Source organism: Dromaius novaehollandiae, chromosome W (assembly GCF_036370855.1).
Source record: "Dromaius novaehollandiae isolate bDroNov1 chromosome W, bDroNov1.hap1, whole genome shotgun sequence".
NCBI classification, from domain to species: domain Eukaryota; kingdom Metazoa; phylum Chordata; class Aves; order Casuariiformes; family Dromaiidae; genus Dromaius; species Dromaius novaehollandiae.
In genome coordinates this window covers 39,008,375-39,023,610 of record NC_088130.1, presented here as the reverse complement: position 1 = coordinate 39,023,610, position 15,236 = coordinate 39,008,375, and the positions used below count along the sequence as shown (strand labels likewise).

Sequence of the window (15,236 nt, the reverse complement as noted above, 5' to 3'; positions counted from 1 at the left end):
GAACACTGGAACAGGTTGCCCAGAGGGGCTGTGGAGTCTCCATCCTTGGAGACATTCAAAACTTGACTGGACACGGTCCTGGGCAACCTGCTGTAGCTGACCCTGCTTGGAGCAGGGGAATTGGACTAGATGATATCCAGAGGTCCCTTCCAACCTCAGCTGTTCCCTGATTCCATGAATAACTTCCATATTTATTGTGCACTTTTTTTTTTTTAGTGTAATATAACATTAATAAATGTTTCAATTCTGTTTTTAAAAAGTGTAGTCAGAAAAGCATACCAGGCTGTTTCTTCAGCCCCTTTCTCCTCTCCATCTTTTCTTTCCAAAATCCAGTCTACATAAGTTTTCCAAATTCCTGTAAAATTCAGTTGATAGGAGTTTTCTTGTTTGGTTGTGTTTTTTTGTCATTGTTTTCAATCCGATGATTCCAGGTGAAAGGAGAGGATGAGAATGTCAAAAAAAGAGAAATGTTGACCCAACAGTTCATACAGTGAACAAGCTTTCAAGTTATCTTTAATTTGGCAGACAAGACAATTTGAGACTTGAGTAGATAACTGGCATTGATGGAATTCATTTTTTCAACTGATTGATCTATGTTTTGATAGGCTGAACCTTATGGGTCTTAACATGTTAATTCTTTTCTTTATAATTTAACAACATATAAAATGTTGTTGTTTAGTTCTGTGTTTTGGATTCTTCACTGTTTGAAATGTCAGCTTTTGAAATAACCTCCTAATTCACCCACTAAGTTTTAAAGGGCTAATACAGCTCATGATGGTGAGATAATTTTAAAAGTATATCTGGGTAGCCAAGACTTGGGGAGCCCAATAAGCCCTGTGCTAAACATCTTACAATTACTGAAGTAACTGTAATATAGTATTGAGATTCATCTTTATTTCTGTAAATCAAACTAAGCTTAACTTTTTTCTTTTTTTTTTTTTTAATTTATACTTGTATATACCTTCCTGGATGCATTTGGTGTAAGTTGAATTTTTTTGTTGTTGTTGCTGTCAGACACTAAAAACAGTAATGATCCTTCTTTCCTGTCCCTTTAGATTCTTTCTGTGGTCATTCTAATTTCATGTTTTACATTTTATATGTTAGGCAACTTTTATTACTTGTAAATTCATGTTCTCCAGTGTATTTTTCTGAAAATATCTTGTATCTTTGTGCTTGCAATGTCTGGTTTGTTGAGCCATTTGGGCTGCTTCAGTGGCAAGGCAAATATACCATGACCCTCTGAGTTGAGTTCACTTTGGGGAGAAGAGGGCTAAAGAACCAAGCCATAGAACTATAACTCGGTTTATTCTTTAGCTCATTTTATGAAATTGGAAGAAATTAGGCAATTGTCTCTTATGTTGGGGAACCCCTCCTGGTATTTATGTTTAACCAAGAAAGGAGAGGAGACACTGACATTCAAGGTATTCTTGATTTGATGAACTTGAAAAATCATATAAATCATATAAGTTGTTGGCAATAGCTGTTAAACACAAAATACAATGACTGAGTCGTCATCTTATGCAGTGTGATAAGGTGTAAATTCTCATGCAAAAAGTCTTGCACATATTGTATCTCAATAAAACTGAAATAAATGATTTGATTTTAGTAATAGTGAAGGAGAAGTTCAAGTCATTTTTAAGAACTTGAAATTTTTTTTGTGGGAAAATCCACTGATTTACCAAGCATACACTAGTTCATAGCTTTAGAAGAATAAGATTGAGAAAAGCTAACAAAGATGGCTTCTATTGCTTTACTTGTCTTCATTATCATTCTACAGTATTTGTGTGTATTTCCTGTGTTGGACACAGTTGTGTTGAATTGCAACAGGCCAAAGATCTCATTGCCTGTCTTGTTGATTACATTTACACATACAGCTAACAGTATATTTGCAATGGGAAAACACATTGAGTATATTTTTGTTTTCTACTTAATTATTTGGTTCTTTATTTTCAGGTTGATATTTTGTACATAAATGATTCATCTAAATTGATGTTGATGTTGCTCTTCTTTATTACATGTAGCTTTCAATAACTGCAAAAATAAGTTAGAGCAACTCAAAGATATGTTGAATTTTAGTTTTCATCTATCACTGCTTCTCTCCTGATCCCTCAAAATGCAATTTCTATCTGATTCTCGTAATTAGAATGCAGGCTTCCTTGCTTCCAGGAGTTGTATTGATAGAGAATTTAATTCCAAATCACTGGGCTATCATGTTAATGTGCATAATCTGTGTTACATACTTTTCTATTTCCCACTTCTGTACTCCTAGAAAAATATTGCTGTGCACAGTGAAGTGTCTCACATTCCCCTTCCCTAGTTTCTCTAGGACTTGGAAAATGATTGCCGCTAAAATAGCAATTTTCAGCCTGGTTGGAGAGCTGGGAATGCATGTGTGCTACTTGAACAAGGAAAATGGAGTGTCCTTATCTGGCATTTTAAGCAACTAGTTAAAATATTCTGCAGAGTTCAGAATAAATGTGTTATGAGTACAGTTCTGTAAACGTTCTTGACGTCAGTGTATTAGTAAGATCTCATTGCTACAAATAAATTTATGAAATTTGATATTTGTTAGGAACATGTGAGGAAACTGTTTGCATGGAAAAGCAAATTCCTCAGTTGAGGCAAAATTAGCCAATTTAAATTTAAAATGTTTTTTTTTCTTACTTAAACAGTATTGCTGACATCATTGAACACTATAGAAAAGAACAGATTGTTGAAGGATATTACCTTAAAGATCCTGTTCCAATGCAGGTAAGACTATTTTTGAAGACATTGACCTAACTGTCATCAGATGTATTTATAATTTAAAAATTGAATTGCAGCAGAGATATCAATTACAGTTAAACAGCATTCATCCCATCTCCAATTTTTTTCAGTTCATGTGTTTCTCTCGTTTTATCCCCATGTGCATTCACTTATCAAAGGTTGGCTTGTAGTCAATAGAAAATGTGGTAAGCTCTGTCTGTGCTTTGACGTATAGAGGCTGTGCCCTGTGCCACCGGGTATGGTCCATGATTGCACCATGCTGTGCTCTTAATTCCATGCTGTGTTAGGGCAGCCTTGTTTTTCCCCTTCGTTCTCCTGTGTTTGTGGGCGGTGTTGCCCTTGCCAAAGGAAACCTGTGTGCACAGGAAAGCTGCTGGGGTGATTGGGGGGGCTGGAGTTGCAGGGCATGTTCTGGAATACTGTTGCACCAATAGCATAGGTTGATCTTAAGAGACCCCCAATAATAAGCTAGCCACATCATCTAGCTTTTCATAAACTTTCAGCTTGTTCTAAAATATCTGTGTACTTTCTTCCCTCTCTATTCCCAAGCACTCCTATTTGATGGTTAGAACCTTGGTTTTGGTTTCCAACCTGAATAATTGTTGTCAACTCATACTCTTTTTTACGGTTGGAAAGATACCTTTTGGCTTTCTCTTCTGCTGTACTAATACAAAGGCACTTGTATTCTCCCTTAGTCAGCTCAGTAAGCTGAGCATACCAAGCTGTTTTTTTCTGTTCATAATGTTCTTGTATCTGTGCTCCTACCACTAATTCCAGTACAAGTTCATGTTTCTTGAATGCGATGGATCAGAACAGCTGGTGTACCATGTCACTAGTAATTCCCTTTTTCTGTGGGAAATACTTGCTAGATATATTCTGGAAAATCATCTGTGTCATTACCATAGCCACATTATATTCATAACTCAGTCATCCTGTGAATGACCTAGCCATTCACATTTCTCATCCTCTGTTTTGTACTGGTAAGTATCAGCAGGTGTAACTTCTGCGTTGCTAGACTTGTGCCTGATTTTTCAGTTCTTTCCTGTATTGCCGATTGTCCTGTGTGTTATCAGTGCTTCCCAGTTGCCTGCTTCTCTTAACTTACCCTCTGTGGTTGAGAGAAAAGGCAAATATGAATCCCAAGACTAATAGCTGAAAAGCTTCACTAGTAACCTTCCTCATGATCCATAATTCCTCTTGCATCATGACAATCATAATATTCATTTTGGCTTTTTGCATATCCACTTACGGTTCCTGTATTAATAATTTTCTCTTTGATGAATTTTCTGTGTGTGACTGTGTCTGCATCAAATTCTTTTAAGTTACTCACTTATGTTCTTGACGTTTTCATTTGTTTAAGAAGTTAGTGGTGTAGTTTGGTTGCATTTTTATCTCCCTCCTACATGCTGCCATGGTCTGTGTTTTTGGAGAAAAAAATAATTAAGAAGTCTTGTGTACTATTAGGGTCAGTCTAATGGCTTTACTGCTCCCCATTTAACTTTAATGTCAGTGCACATGTTGCCATTACTCCATACGTTACTGTATCTAATTTGAAATTTATTTTAAAAACTGTTGTCACTAGATCTGTTGTGTTGTATGCTGTTTCTCTCAAAGTTAGGTTATGAAGATCATCTCTAGTTCATTTAAAAAAAAAAAAAAAAGTGTGTGTGTATATATATTGCTTCCGGTGTGGGTGCTGTAATTCTTGTTACCAAAGTGTTTTTCATCTTGTCTTTGTCATTATGTGGGGAGGGAATGAGGGGAGGGAAGAAAAATAAAATATTTAGTAGGAGCCTGTGCATATATCACTTTTCATCTCAATACTGTTCTCACTGCTTGACAGTCCTGCTTTTTCATGTTTTCTTATGGCTAAAGAACTTTTGCTGATCAGCGTACTCTATAAGGTCAAACTTGGCTTGACTTTTGGTCGTTCTCAGTTAATATTTACATTTCCAAATCTTAGTTTTCTGTGTGAGTTTATCCACCTTTTCCTGTTTCTGTGTTTTCCTGTTATCTGTTGTTAGAATGCTACTCATTTAGGACAAACGAGTGCTAATGCGATTAGTGAGGGCCTTTGCAGCTTTGTGTGTGAATTGATCAGTTTTAACTGTGACATGCACCATTCTTGTTACTTCAGAGTTTATCTCTAATTAGTCAGTCCCAAAAGCTTTGGAACTGTTAGGAACTAGAGAACCTTCAAAGACTTGTGTAAATTTTACTAAAAAAACTGAAACATTCTTTCTATTTATTGTATTAAAAAAAAAAAAAGACACAGATGCTACTTTGTAAAGGTTGGTCTGTATTTAAAACTTATTTTTCTTCCCAAATTGTAATTCTGATCTAATCATTCCACAAGAAATTGTTACATTTCTAGCAAAGGTGTTGTATTAAAAATTATATTATTTTATTAAAACACATGAGAGAACAGTAGTGGAGAGTTGGTAGTATTCAATAAGATCATTTTGGTTGCAGCTTTGTAGTGTGCAAATGTTTCACAGCAATTTCTGAGCTTAAAAGATGTTGATTTCTTCCTTGTTTACCAGCATCAAGAACAAGTGCTTAATGATACAGTGGATGGAAAAGAAATCTACAATACAATTCGTCGCAAAACAAAGGACGCTTTTTATAAAAATATTGTCAAAAAAGGTTATCTTCTAAAGAAAAGTGAGTTCTATTTAGTACTATGAAATGTTTCTCCAAAAATATGCAGTGGGCTTAATATAGTACTGGCATGAGAAAGGACGAAATTGTAGTTAAAATTGAAAAGATTATAGAAAGCTTGTAAAAAGGGTGTGAAATGTTCTTCTTCCTTAAGTACATTAGTAGAAAGACATAATACATAAAATTATACGCAATGTTAAAATTGTTGATTGGCAGTTCTTGTGGAAAAAATCAGAGCAGCCCAAAAAGTAGGCACCTTTGTTAGAGGTGATATTCAGACTCATTAAGTGGAGGGTGTTTTCGTGAAACATTCATATTTAATATGGAGCTCATTAAATTTTAGCTGATAGAGAATGTGTTAGAGAGCTAGAATAATGTAAATTAGTACATTCATTGGAGATCAAAGCTTATTTAATTTTGTTATTCCAAGTTAGCCAATGTGTTTAATTTTAAATGTATATTATGGTCTACAAGATTCATAGACAAAACCTTAAAAAATTCACTAGCACTGTCACAGTCAACGTAACATACAATAAATGGATTAAAAACTGACTGCTTAACACATCTCAATGTATCCCTTGAGAATTATTATTGAGCAAGTCTTTGAATTACTGAGGAAGCTAGCTCATGTATCACTTGTTTTTGCTTGGTTCGTTTTTAATCAACTTTAATGGAAACAGGAAAAACTAATGAAGTTTTTGCTGATGACAACTACCATAACCGAGAGGACAGGTTACAGATAGTGATCTGGATAGCGAGTAAAAGTGAGGAGGAAGGGTTAGCATTTAAATATAGCCAAATATAAAAGGCACATTGAAAGGAAATAAAAACTGTAGAATCTCTGAATAGCGCAAGGAAAGCATCTCTTCCATTGGGAGTGCTAATTCTAGGAGAAAATGTGGAGGGATATGGTAGATTAAGGAATCAGCTGAGAACTTCAAGCCTTCAGCTGGAATGGATAATGACGTACTTTAAACGTACAAACAGGAGCACTGAGTAGGTGTAGAGGGGCATGTGTTACCTGCATACAGAACAGAAATTTAATAAAATCACTCTTCCATTTAGTAGATTGAGTATGTTAACAGCATGTTAAAGCTTTCTTTTCAAAACAGTGAGTAATAGTGCATGTGTATTGAGGGCTGTGGTAGATTTGTGATTGCCAAAGTTTAAAATTAAGGCTGAATGTTTTTCTAAAAGGTAGTGTGGTTTAAGTACGAATTAGTTACAGAAAGTTCCATATCTGTTTAATTCAGAGGACCTTAAACGATGAGTGATTTATTTTTGGTTTAGTCGATAGCTAAATCCACATTTTACATATAATGTGTCTTCCAGCAAAGCTTGAAGTTAAATCCCCAGTAATTAAAGTGCCACTTTTCACGTTTTTGTCTGAAGCATGTGGAATTAGCCGCATTCTTAGATATAGGTGAATTTGGGGCATGGTGTTCTGATCCAAGATTGCATATAATGTGTTCCCATTTCTGTTCTTCAGTTGTATTGTTTTAAGATATTGTGATGCAGTCTGTTATGTGCTGGTCAGCTGATAAGAGTTTAGGAATATTTTCACATGTCAGGAGTCTAATTCTTAACTAAAATGGGTGCCATAAGTTGGATCGCTTAGTACCAATTTGCAAACTGTATAGGCACTTTTCCCATGGATGTGAACTGACCTGTCCAGGCAGCCAATATGCATTTGCTTAATCCTGTTGGAATTAGTGAAAATGTTTATAGAACTGTCTGCAACTGTACCTGAATCTGTGAAGAGGGTCTAGTTTTAGCTACTTGTGTAAAATTGAGTACATATACTAATGTTATAACTTGAGTGTAATTAACTGTACATTGTTCTTCTGTTTGTAATTTGACAAAAGCCTTACTGCCTTCTTTCGTTTTCTTCATTTACACAATGTGCAATTTTTTAAAAACAGTATCGTAACCTTTTACTTACTTTTTCTACAGGTAAAGGAAAGAGATGGAAAAATTTGTACTTTATATTAGAGGGAAATGATGCCCAGCTTATTTATTTTGAAAGTGAAAAACGAGCCACAAAACCCAAAGGATTAATAGACCTTAGTGTGTGTTCTGTGTATGGAGTACATGACAGCTTGTTTGGCAGGTAGGACAGTGACTTTTAATTTTCATGCATGCAGCAGGACAGTTAACTGCTATTTTGAGGTGTTTACAAGATTTGGACAACATAACTAGTGAACAAGTTGCCCTAGCTTGACAAGTCTGCTTGTTGACACCTGAGCAGTGGTAGCTGTCCACATTTGGTTTTTAGTGTCTGATAGTTGTAAATGGAAGCATTGTGACTCTCGGTTCATATTCTGTTTTATTCTGCAGTTGGGGTAGATTGCAAGGGCATATGTAAACAGATATAGCTGATTCATAGTAACTTGTTAAGCCATGGCAACTTCCTTGCTAGTGACTGTTCATAAACAACTTCTAGTCAGAAATTTTAGAACTTGTATTAAGATTTTTTTTGTGTGTAATAAAATGCAATATTTTGGGTGCTTTTGCACTGTCATTTTTCAACACCGAGTATATTGTTCCATGTTTTGCTTTGTGGACATTAAGGAGATCATGAACTACCTCTGAGGGTTTTAATCCTGTTAAACCAATATAACAGTAAGATAAGATAACAACTTTGTCAATTCCAAAACATCTGCATTCATTTTGATAGGTTTTTGAAAGCTAAATTGGTTAGATAACTTATAAGTGCTTTTCTATTTATCAGAAACCTTATCAGATTAGACCGACCTTAAAGGTGTAAGTAAGCTAGGTCATATAAGCAAACAGTTTTACAAATTATTTTTGCAAAATTAGATTCAGCGATCATTTTCACATCAAGTCTCATTTACTGTGTTACTTTTGATATTCAAAATATGCCAACTGCAAGTGATGTGATTATCAGCAAAGAAGTTGGAATCAGGAGACTTTTGGATATCACTGGTAAATAACAAAGAGGTGACATCATCTGTTCGTTGGTAATTAAAAAAATTCAGCTTCCTTTATTGTAATGGGATATAGAAGAAATAGACACATTTACTCCTATGAATGTTACTCTTTTCCCTACAAGTGTGTCCCTTTTCTCATAATATAGATAGAAAAGCATATTAAATAGAAATTGTGGTCATTTCATGTATCTTAACTAAATATCATTTTAAAATATTAACTTCACATTATCTCTGTGAAATGAGTTGAAAATGCTTAAAGTTAGTGGCATTTCTTAAGCTGCAAAATTCTGGTTCCGCTCCATCTGTTTTTTTCTACTCTTCAGCATTAAAAAAAAAAAAAAAACCTATAAAACTATTGGAAGAGGAGTATATAAATAGAGAAGAGTACCAGAATAACTAAAAAAAAAAAAAAAATACTGCAATGTTCCTCATGTAAGGTGTTGATTACACAGGAAGCCTTGGTGCCAATGGTAAACAAGGAACATTTTGGTTAATGGTGACTGTCCCTTAAGCAGTTTCTGAAAAGCACTCTGCTGCGAGTTAAAATTTAGTTGACAAGTGGTACTGAGAGTGTGGGTAGGAGATGGTGCATGTTTGCACAGCTTTGGGAAGTTGTTGATGAACTGCAGTTGAGACAAAATTCCTCCTATAAAAACTGCCTTTTCACTTTTCCTGGAAGTACAGTGGAGGCTGTAGCTTTGCATGTGTTTGGCAGTGATTTAAGTAGCCTCGAATCTGGCTACTTCCTGCTTTCCTCCCATGCTCCTCTGGCATGGCTACAAAATGCCATGCCAGCGTCTCCCTCAGCAGTGAAATGCATGGGGGGAGATGAAGACTGAAACATCTCTTCCAGAAGAAGTAAGATCCTTCATGTAAACCTGTATATGGGAGATCTGAATTTTTTTTGAATGTAATGTGGAAGGCCATGAATCAAGTATGTGCTTTAAATATTTTGTATTGTTAAGTTACAAGCTCTTTTCAGTAGACTTTTTAACAAATGACTGCAGGTACACAAAATGGCAAAATACACTCTAATTGCATATGAGGCTCTAGAAGTTTGTATCACATACATTTGATGATTAGTATGTGATCTGGTACACATTAGTGGTGAGAGCTGTGAAATAGATCTAGATAAGATTTCTTATGTTAATACAGTTTCATTAACTCCTAAAAGAACAAGTTCAGGATGTATGATTAATTGGTTGTGAACTAATGCTGAACCTGTGTGCCTTTAAAATGTGTATAGGAATAGTCCTTGTTAACAGCTCTTTCTTATGAGACGATTTTTTTTGCCTTGATTCTGTCAGTGATACGTGCGTATTCAGTACAGACTGTTTGAGAAGTTTAAGGATTCTGAAACATAGTTATACTGAAGTGCAGCATATTTTTTATTTTATTTTTATTTTTTGAAATTACATAATTTATTCAAACCAAAATGCACTTCTGAAACACCTAGCAATTTTTCCTGTTTCCCTGTATGATGATGTTACACTTGGGGAGTGGGGGAAGTTACGCTTTGTTCAGTGTTTCTTACAGTCAAACAGCAGGAGTGTACTAGTTCAGCTTGAACTTTGTTTTGGCAGAGATCAACAAGTGAAGATGTTTGTCAATATTATGAGGAGTACTAAAACTTATGTTTTTTGTCCTATTTATTTTCAAGGCCAAACTGTTTTCAGATAGTAGTTCAGCACTTTAGTGAAGAGCATTACATCTTCTACTTTGCAGGAGAAACTCCAGAACAAGCACAGGTGAGAGCTTTTGTTGGTATACAACTTCAAAAGTAACTTTTTTCTCTTGTAGCATTTAATGCTATTACCTTCTGCAACAGGAAGCAAGTGTACCACAAATAAATAGTGGCTGTGTCTACATTAGCAAATATTACCATGCAATAGTAACAGATTTGTAAAGAAAACAAGGTGGCGCTGAGAAACCAACACTTACGCTCCCCGCACCTTAGGGGTATACTTTAGACAAGTTCTAGTCTGGTCCCATGCACCGAAGTTCTGTTAGGTTCCCTAGATGTCTCTCCAAAAGACAGCATCTTTTGGAGTAGTTTAATCCAAAAAAATTATTTGTTCTCCAAGACTTTTCCATGATATAAACCAGAGCATGGTAAGTGTGAGTGATTGGGAGTTTTGCCTCAAGAGCACATTCCTGGTATGAACTAAAATGTTAATACAGGTATGTCCAGTGATCAAAGCATACTGAGCAACTGGCTTTTACAATTATTTGTCCTGTCCATAAAGCATTATTCTTTATAGTCTTTGGCCCTGATCTTGCACAAAAAGTAGGGTTTTCTGTTTTTAAATTGGTATCATTTAGTTGTTAGCTGTCTAGCAGTTATGTTTGACTAAAAATATAGCATTGGAGCTTAATTCTCCAGAAGTCTCTTGTCAGCAGGAGAGTGTATGCTGGATATGACAGTGTTGCTAGTCATCAAATTGTTTTGGCGGTCCACAGTCTGAAACGCACCCATTGCATCAGAAACTAAACTTTGCATTTGATTTTCTTTAAATGTAATTAAAGCTGTCAAGAGCACTCATACACTGCTATTCAAATGAACATGTATAAATTTAATGTCCTCCTGTTAAATCGATACAAATTTACAAAAGTCACTGAAATAACATCAGAACAATGCAGTGGCGTTTGTCACACAACTCAGCGTACTGTCTTTGAGAAGCAACATGCAGTATAGTAATCAATAATAATATATATTAATATCCACAACCATGAACGTAGGCTTCATGTGCAATGTCATGTGTTCTGAAATTGAGAAAACCTTAAAAAATAATTTAATGTCTAATAGGTAGAATATCCTGTCTTGTTTCCTGAACATTTGGCATAATCTACTTTTGTTTTAGATCTGCATAATATTTAAGCTGTTCAATGCATTTTTACAGAATAGTGGGATATTTTTTATAAAATGGTTTTGGCCCGGGCAAATCAGATGCTTTACAGATATTTCTGTTTTGAGAAGTTTCAGCTTTCTATACCTTGTCTTTATTTCTTGGAAGAATAGTTTTATTTGTATATTAAGAAAATTTGATGGATTTCATATAACATGGTATAACCAAAGCAGCTGTCCAATTGATTGCATGTTGTCTTTGAGGTTTGTACAAAGCATTACTGAACATAATAATGTCAAGTGTAGCCTTATGCTAGTATTACTGTGCTTACCATAGTACACTGTTCATTAAAACTTCGTGTTGCATAGTCTAAAGTTCTTCCTTTTATGGAAGGTTTTGAAAGCTAAAAGCTTCCACAAAGTGGATTACTTGAGACTGTGTGCATTTTAGGATGTGCCTGTGCTAATGCAGATGGTAGTGTAAAGGGTGTAAGATTGAAACTTTTTTTTTTTAATGACATTGTTCAATTGTTCTTTGGCAGTAGGTAGCAGAACTTTGATATACAGCCTCATGAAGACTGACTGTCTACATGTGAGCGATACTAAACTTGAGGGTGGGCCAAAAACATGAGAATGAGGCTACAATGTATCTTGCACCTTCCAAAGTTAGGGGCTCATACAAAGTTCTTCTGTCCACAGCATTTTCAGGCTGCAGTGACTTTTCAGAGGTGGTCATGCCAGCTGGCAATGCCTCTTAGCAGCCTATCTGAAGAAAAAACATGGACAAAGACTTACACTCAGCTTGGTGTTAGACCTGTTTATTTTCCTGTTCAAAATGAAATTCATCCACTTCGCTTTATGTATTTGTAAGCAGACAGAATAGGGGGTCAGGATACACTTTTCAATGTTTATCTGTTAAAGCTGTGTGGGTTTTTTGTTTGTTTGAAGAATATGCAGTAAAATTTGGCTGTAATACAGAAATGCTGGAGAGAATGAGCAGAACAGTTTGGCTTATTAACTGTTATTTTCTCAGCAGCGACCAAGTTTTGCTTCATTTTATCTACCATATGTAATTTAATGCAATGTTAGTAGACTGGAAAATTGGTAAAGGTCACACTGTATATCCATTATTAATGCTTGATATTTCTAAAAGAAAATCCTTCATATTTGCAAATCCTTTATTTGGTTTTACTGAAGGAAGATATGAATTTTGCTTTAATACTCAAATCTGCATACTTTTGAATTACATAAAACTTAGTGGTATTTTTCCCCTCAAACTGAAGGAGCAACTTCAGATACTTTAATGTATTTTTTCTTTTTTTTTAGGCATGTCTGTTCCACTGCAGGAAGCTGTGTTGGACTTTATTTTGATACTATTTCGTGTGCTTCTCTCTTAGGACTGGATGAAAGCTCTGCAGATGTTTTGCAGTTTAAGAAAAACCAGTCCAGGGACTTCAAATAAGCGTCTACGTCAGGTGAAGCTGTATAGATATTGTGGATTTGGGGCAGAGGGGAAGACTGTTTTGTCTCCTTGTTGCAAAATGATACTGATAAATCTCAGAGCTTTCTGTTCAACACTAGTAAATCCTGCATGTACTACTTTTTTTTTTTTTTTTTTTTTTTTTTTTTTTTTTTTTTGGAATGATGAGGTACCCTTGTTAAACCAACTGGAATAACTTCCAGTTTGTTGTCATATCCATGTGTACACAAAGAACAAAATGTTCTTTGCAATCTGCAGGTGCTTTTCTAGGTATTTTTGACAACACTTCAGTAAAAATGTCAAGAAGTTAGTATTTTTATCGTCTTATCTTTTACAATTCACCACATATGGGAAACTTAAAACGTTTGACAGACTTATGTTACGTGCAACCAAGACACTATTATAACTGTTTATTTTCAGTGACAAGTGTGTGTTGAACCATGCTTGTGGCTTAATTTATTTTGGGCTCCTGAGAGTGCTGTTGTGGCCAGAAGAGTTTGTCGGAGATGCAGACAGATAGTCATAAACGGCAAAGTCTGTGATGATTGGAGAATAACAGGAAAATACTTCAGGAATCCCTGGTATCTTTGAATGCTAGGAACATTGAAAGTAGCTTTTTTAATTAGACAGAATAAACAATAGCATGTAACTTTTTTCAGGAAATGTAGAATTATTCTGTGGTCAGAATATATTAAAGATTTAAAATATTGAAGATGTTTGAATACTTCTGAAGAACCAAACTAAGGTGAATAGACAGATGAACTAGCAGATGAAACTGCAGACTGGCAATCTAAACTAATTCTGTACTTTAAAAAGGAAAGAAAATGTGAGCCTACATGAAGGAATAGAATGGAAGATATGATACTATTTTATATCTTTGGTATTCTCATTCAAAATACAGTGGTTAGTTTTAATCACCTTATCAATATATATAAAGGAAATATGAGAAAAGGGTTTTCATTGTAGGTTATAATGAGTGAAAGAATTTCTGAAGTAAATAAGCGTGGAAAGTATGGAAATGTTTAGTGAGGTGAAAAGCAGAAAAAAGTGTGAATGATTAAAAAATAGGTAGAAGTGTGTAAAGATCAAAAATCAAACACTTCCATTTCTATCTTGCACAGTTTTTTTCAGGGAGACTTGGCTTACATTTAAGAGCAGAAAAAGTAGTAGATGCTACTATCAGTTAGTTTGTGTTTGCATGTTCTGCACATTACAGTGGAAGAAAAAAAACTAATCAGTGTTTTCTGAACAGTGCCTTTATGGCATAAGCTGTCTTCTAGGGGAATTTAAAGAAACTTTACTATGAATTTTTATGTAAAGATATGTTTCGGGGCTTCTGGAACTGTCCTTTGTAACTTATGGCCCTGAATCTTTGAATTTAAATGGAATATTGACTTGACCAAGTATATTTCCTGTACTTATTGTCTAACTTGATTTTAGTTGGTATCAGTAGATGTTGGATTGAGCTATGAATTACATGCGATTTAGAAATTTGTACAGTAGTAGATTTTTTAAAACATTCATTCTTACTGTAAAAGATTTCACAGAGTTCACTTTTCATTTTCTGGAAATTTTGGATTGCCAAGTGCTATAATTTTGAGAATCTGTAGTATAGAATGTTTTCCTTATAGTGGGAAAATGGGTTGTAGTGTGCTGAACAAGGGAATCTCATAAAGTCTGCTAGGGAAGCACCAAATAGTCCATTGTGCTTGGAGTAGTCCATTGCTTTTATTTAAGATGTCTGTGGCTTAATTTAAGTTATATAACTTAAGTTATATAACTATAACTTATTTAAGTTGTCTATGGCACAGACATCTAAGTCTGATGTCTATGACTTCAGTAGAATTTTCTATAAATAGGAAAGTTAATGCTTGCATTTCCTAATGTCTCATAGAGATAGTTTTAAAGGATAAAAATAAGTGTTAAAAACATGGTGCTGGAGACTTGTTTTCAGTAGTTATATTTGAGTTACTTTTAATTTGCCATTGGTGCCTCTTAAAATGTTGTTTGATTACTCTTGTTCCTGTTCCTCGTGTTAGGAAGTTGTAGTTTGTATTTGGTATTTATACATTAACATTAAGCCTCACAAGGGGAAAAAGTCCATTTTGGGGTTTTTTGTTTTGTTTTTCTTCTTTAGCAAAAAGAAATAAATTTTGTGTATTTTCTTTAGGTCAGCAGTCTTATTTTGCATGTAGAAGAAGCTCATACGCTCCCTGTAAAGCATTTTACTAATCCGTATTGTAACATCTACCTGAACAGTGTCCAGGTAGCAAAAACACATATCAGGGAAGGGCAGAACCCTGTATGGTCAGAAGAATTTGTCTTTGAGTAAGTCTTAATCTTCTTGAATTATTGAATTTCACTTGAAAGTTGAATTGCATTTAAAAATCTTAACACTGTGTACTACATTTTGCATATTCTTTTTAAAAATACTGTATATGTGGTTATACAGCTAGCTGCCTTTTGGCCACAAATGCTTGGGCAGAATGTTCTGTAGGCACCTAAGTATCTCTGTTAATCTAAGTGTCTTTGG

At 34.9% G+C, this 15,236-nt stretch overlaps 1 protein-coding gene across 2 annotated transcripts in view; it reads left to right on the top strand.

The window, feature by feature from the left end:
* Positions 1-15,236, top strand: part of LOC112992043 (ras GTPase-activating protein 1) — a 63,600-nt gene that overhangs the window by 27,894 nt on the left and 20,470 nt on the right. For both annotated transcript variants that reach the window (XM_064500486.1, XM_064500487.1), the window contains exons 9-14: positions 2,673-2,751; positions 5,310-5,430; positions 7,381-7,537; positions 10,039-10,126; positions 12,621-12,698; positions 14,874-15,031. In XM_064500486.1, coding sequence (XP_064356556.1) covers positions 2,673-2,751; positions 5,310-5,430; positions 7,381-7,537; positions 10,039-10,126; positions 12,621-12,698; positions 14,874-15,031 — 681 coding nt within the window. The remainder of the gene's footprint in view (positions 1-2,672; positions 2,752-5,309; positions 5,431-7,380; positions 7,538-10,038; positions 10,127-12,620; positions 12,699-14,873; positions 15,032-15,236) is intronic.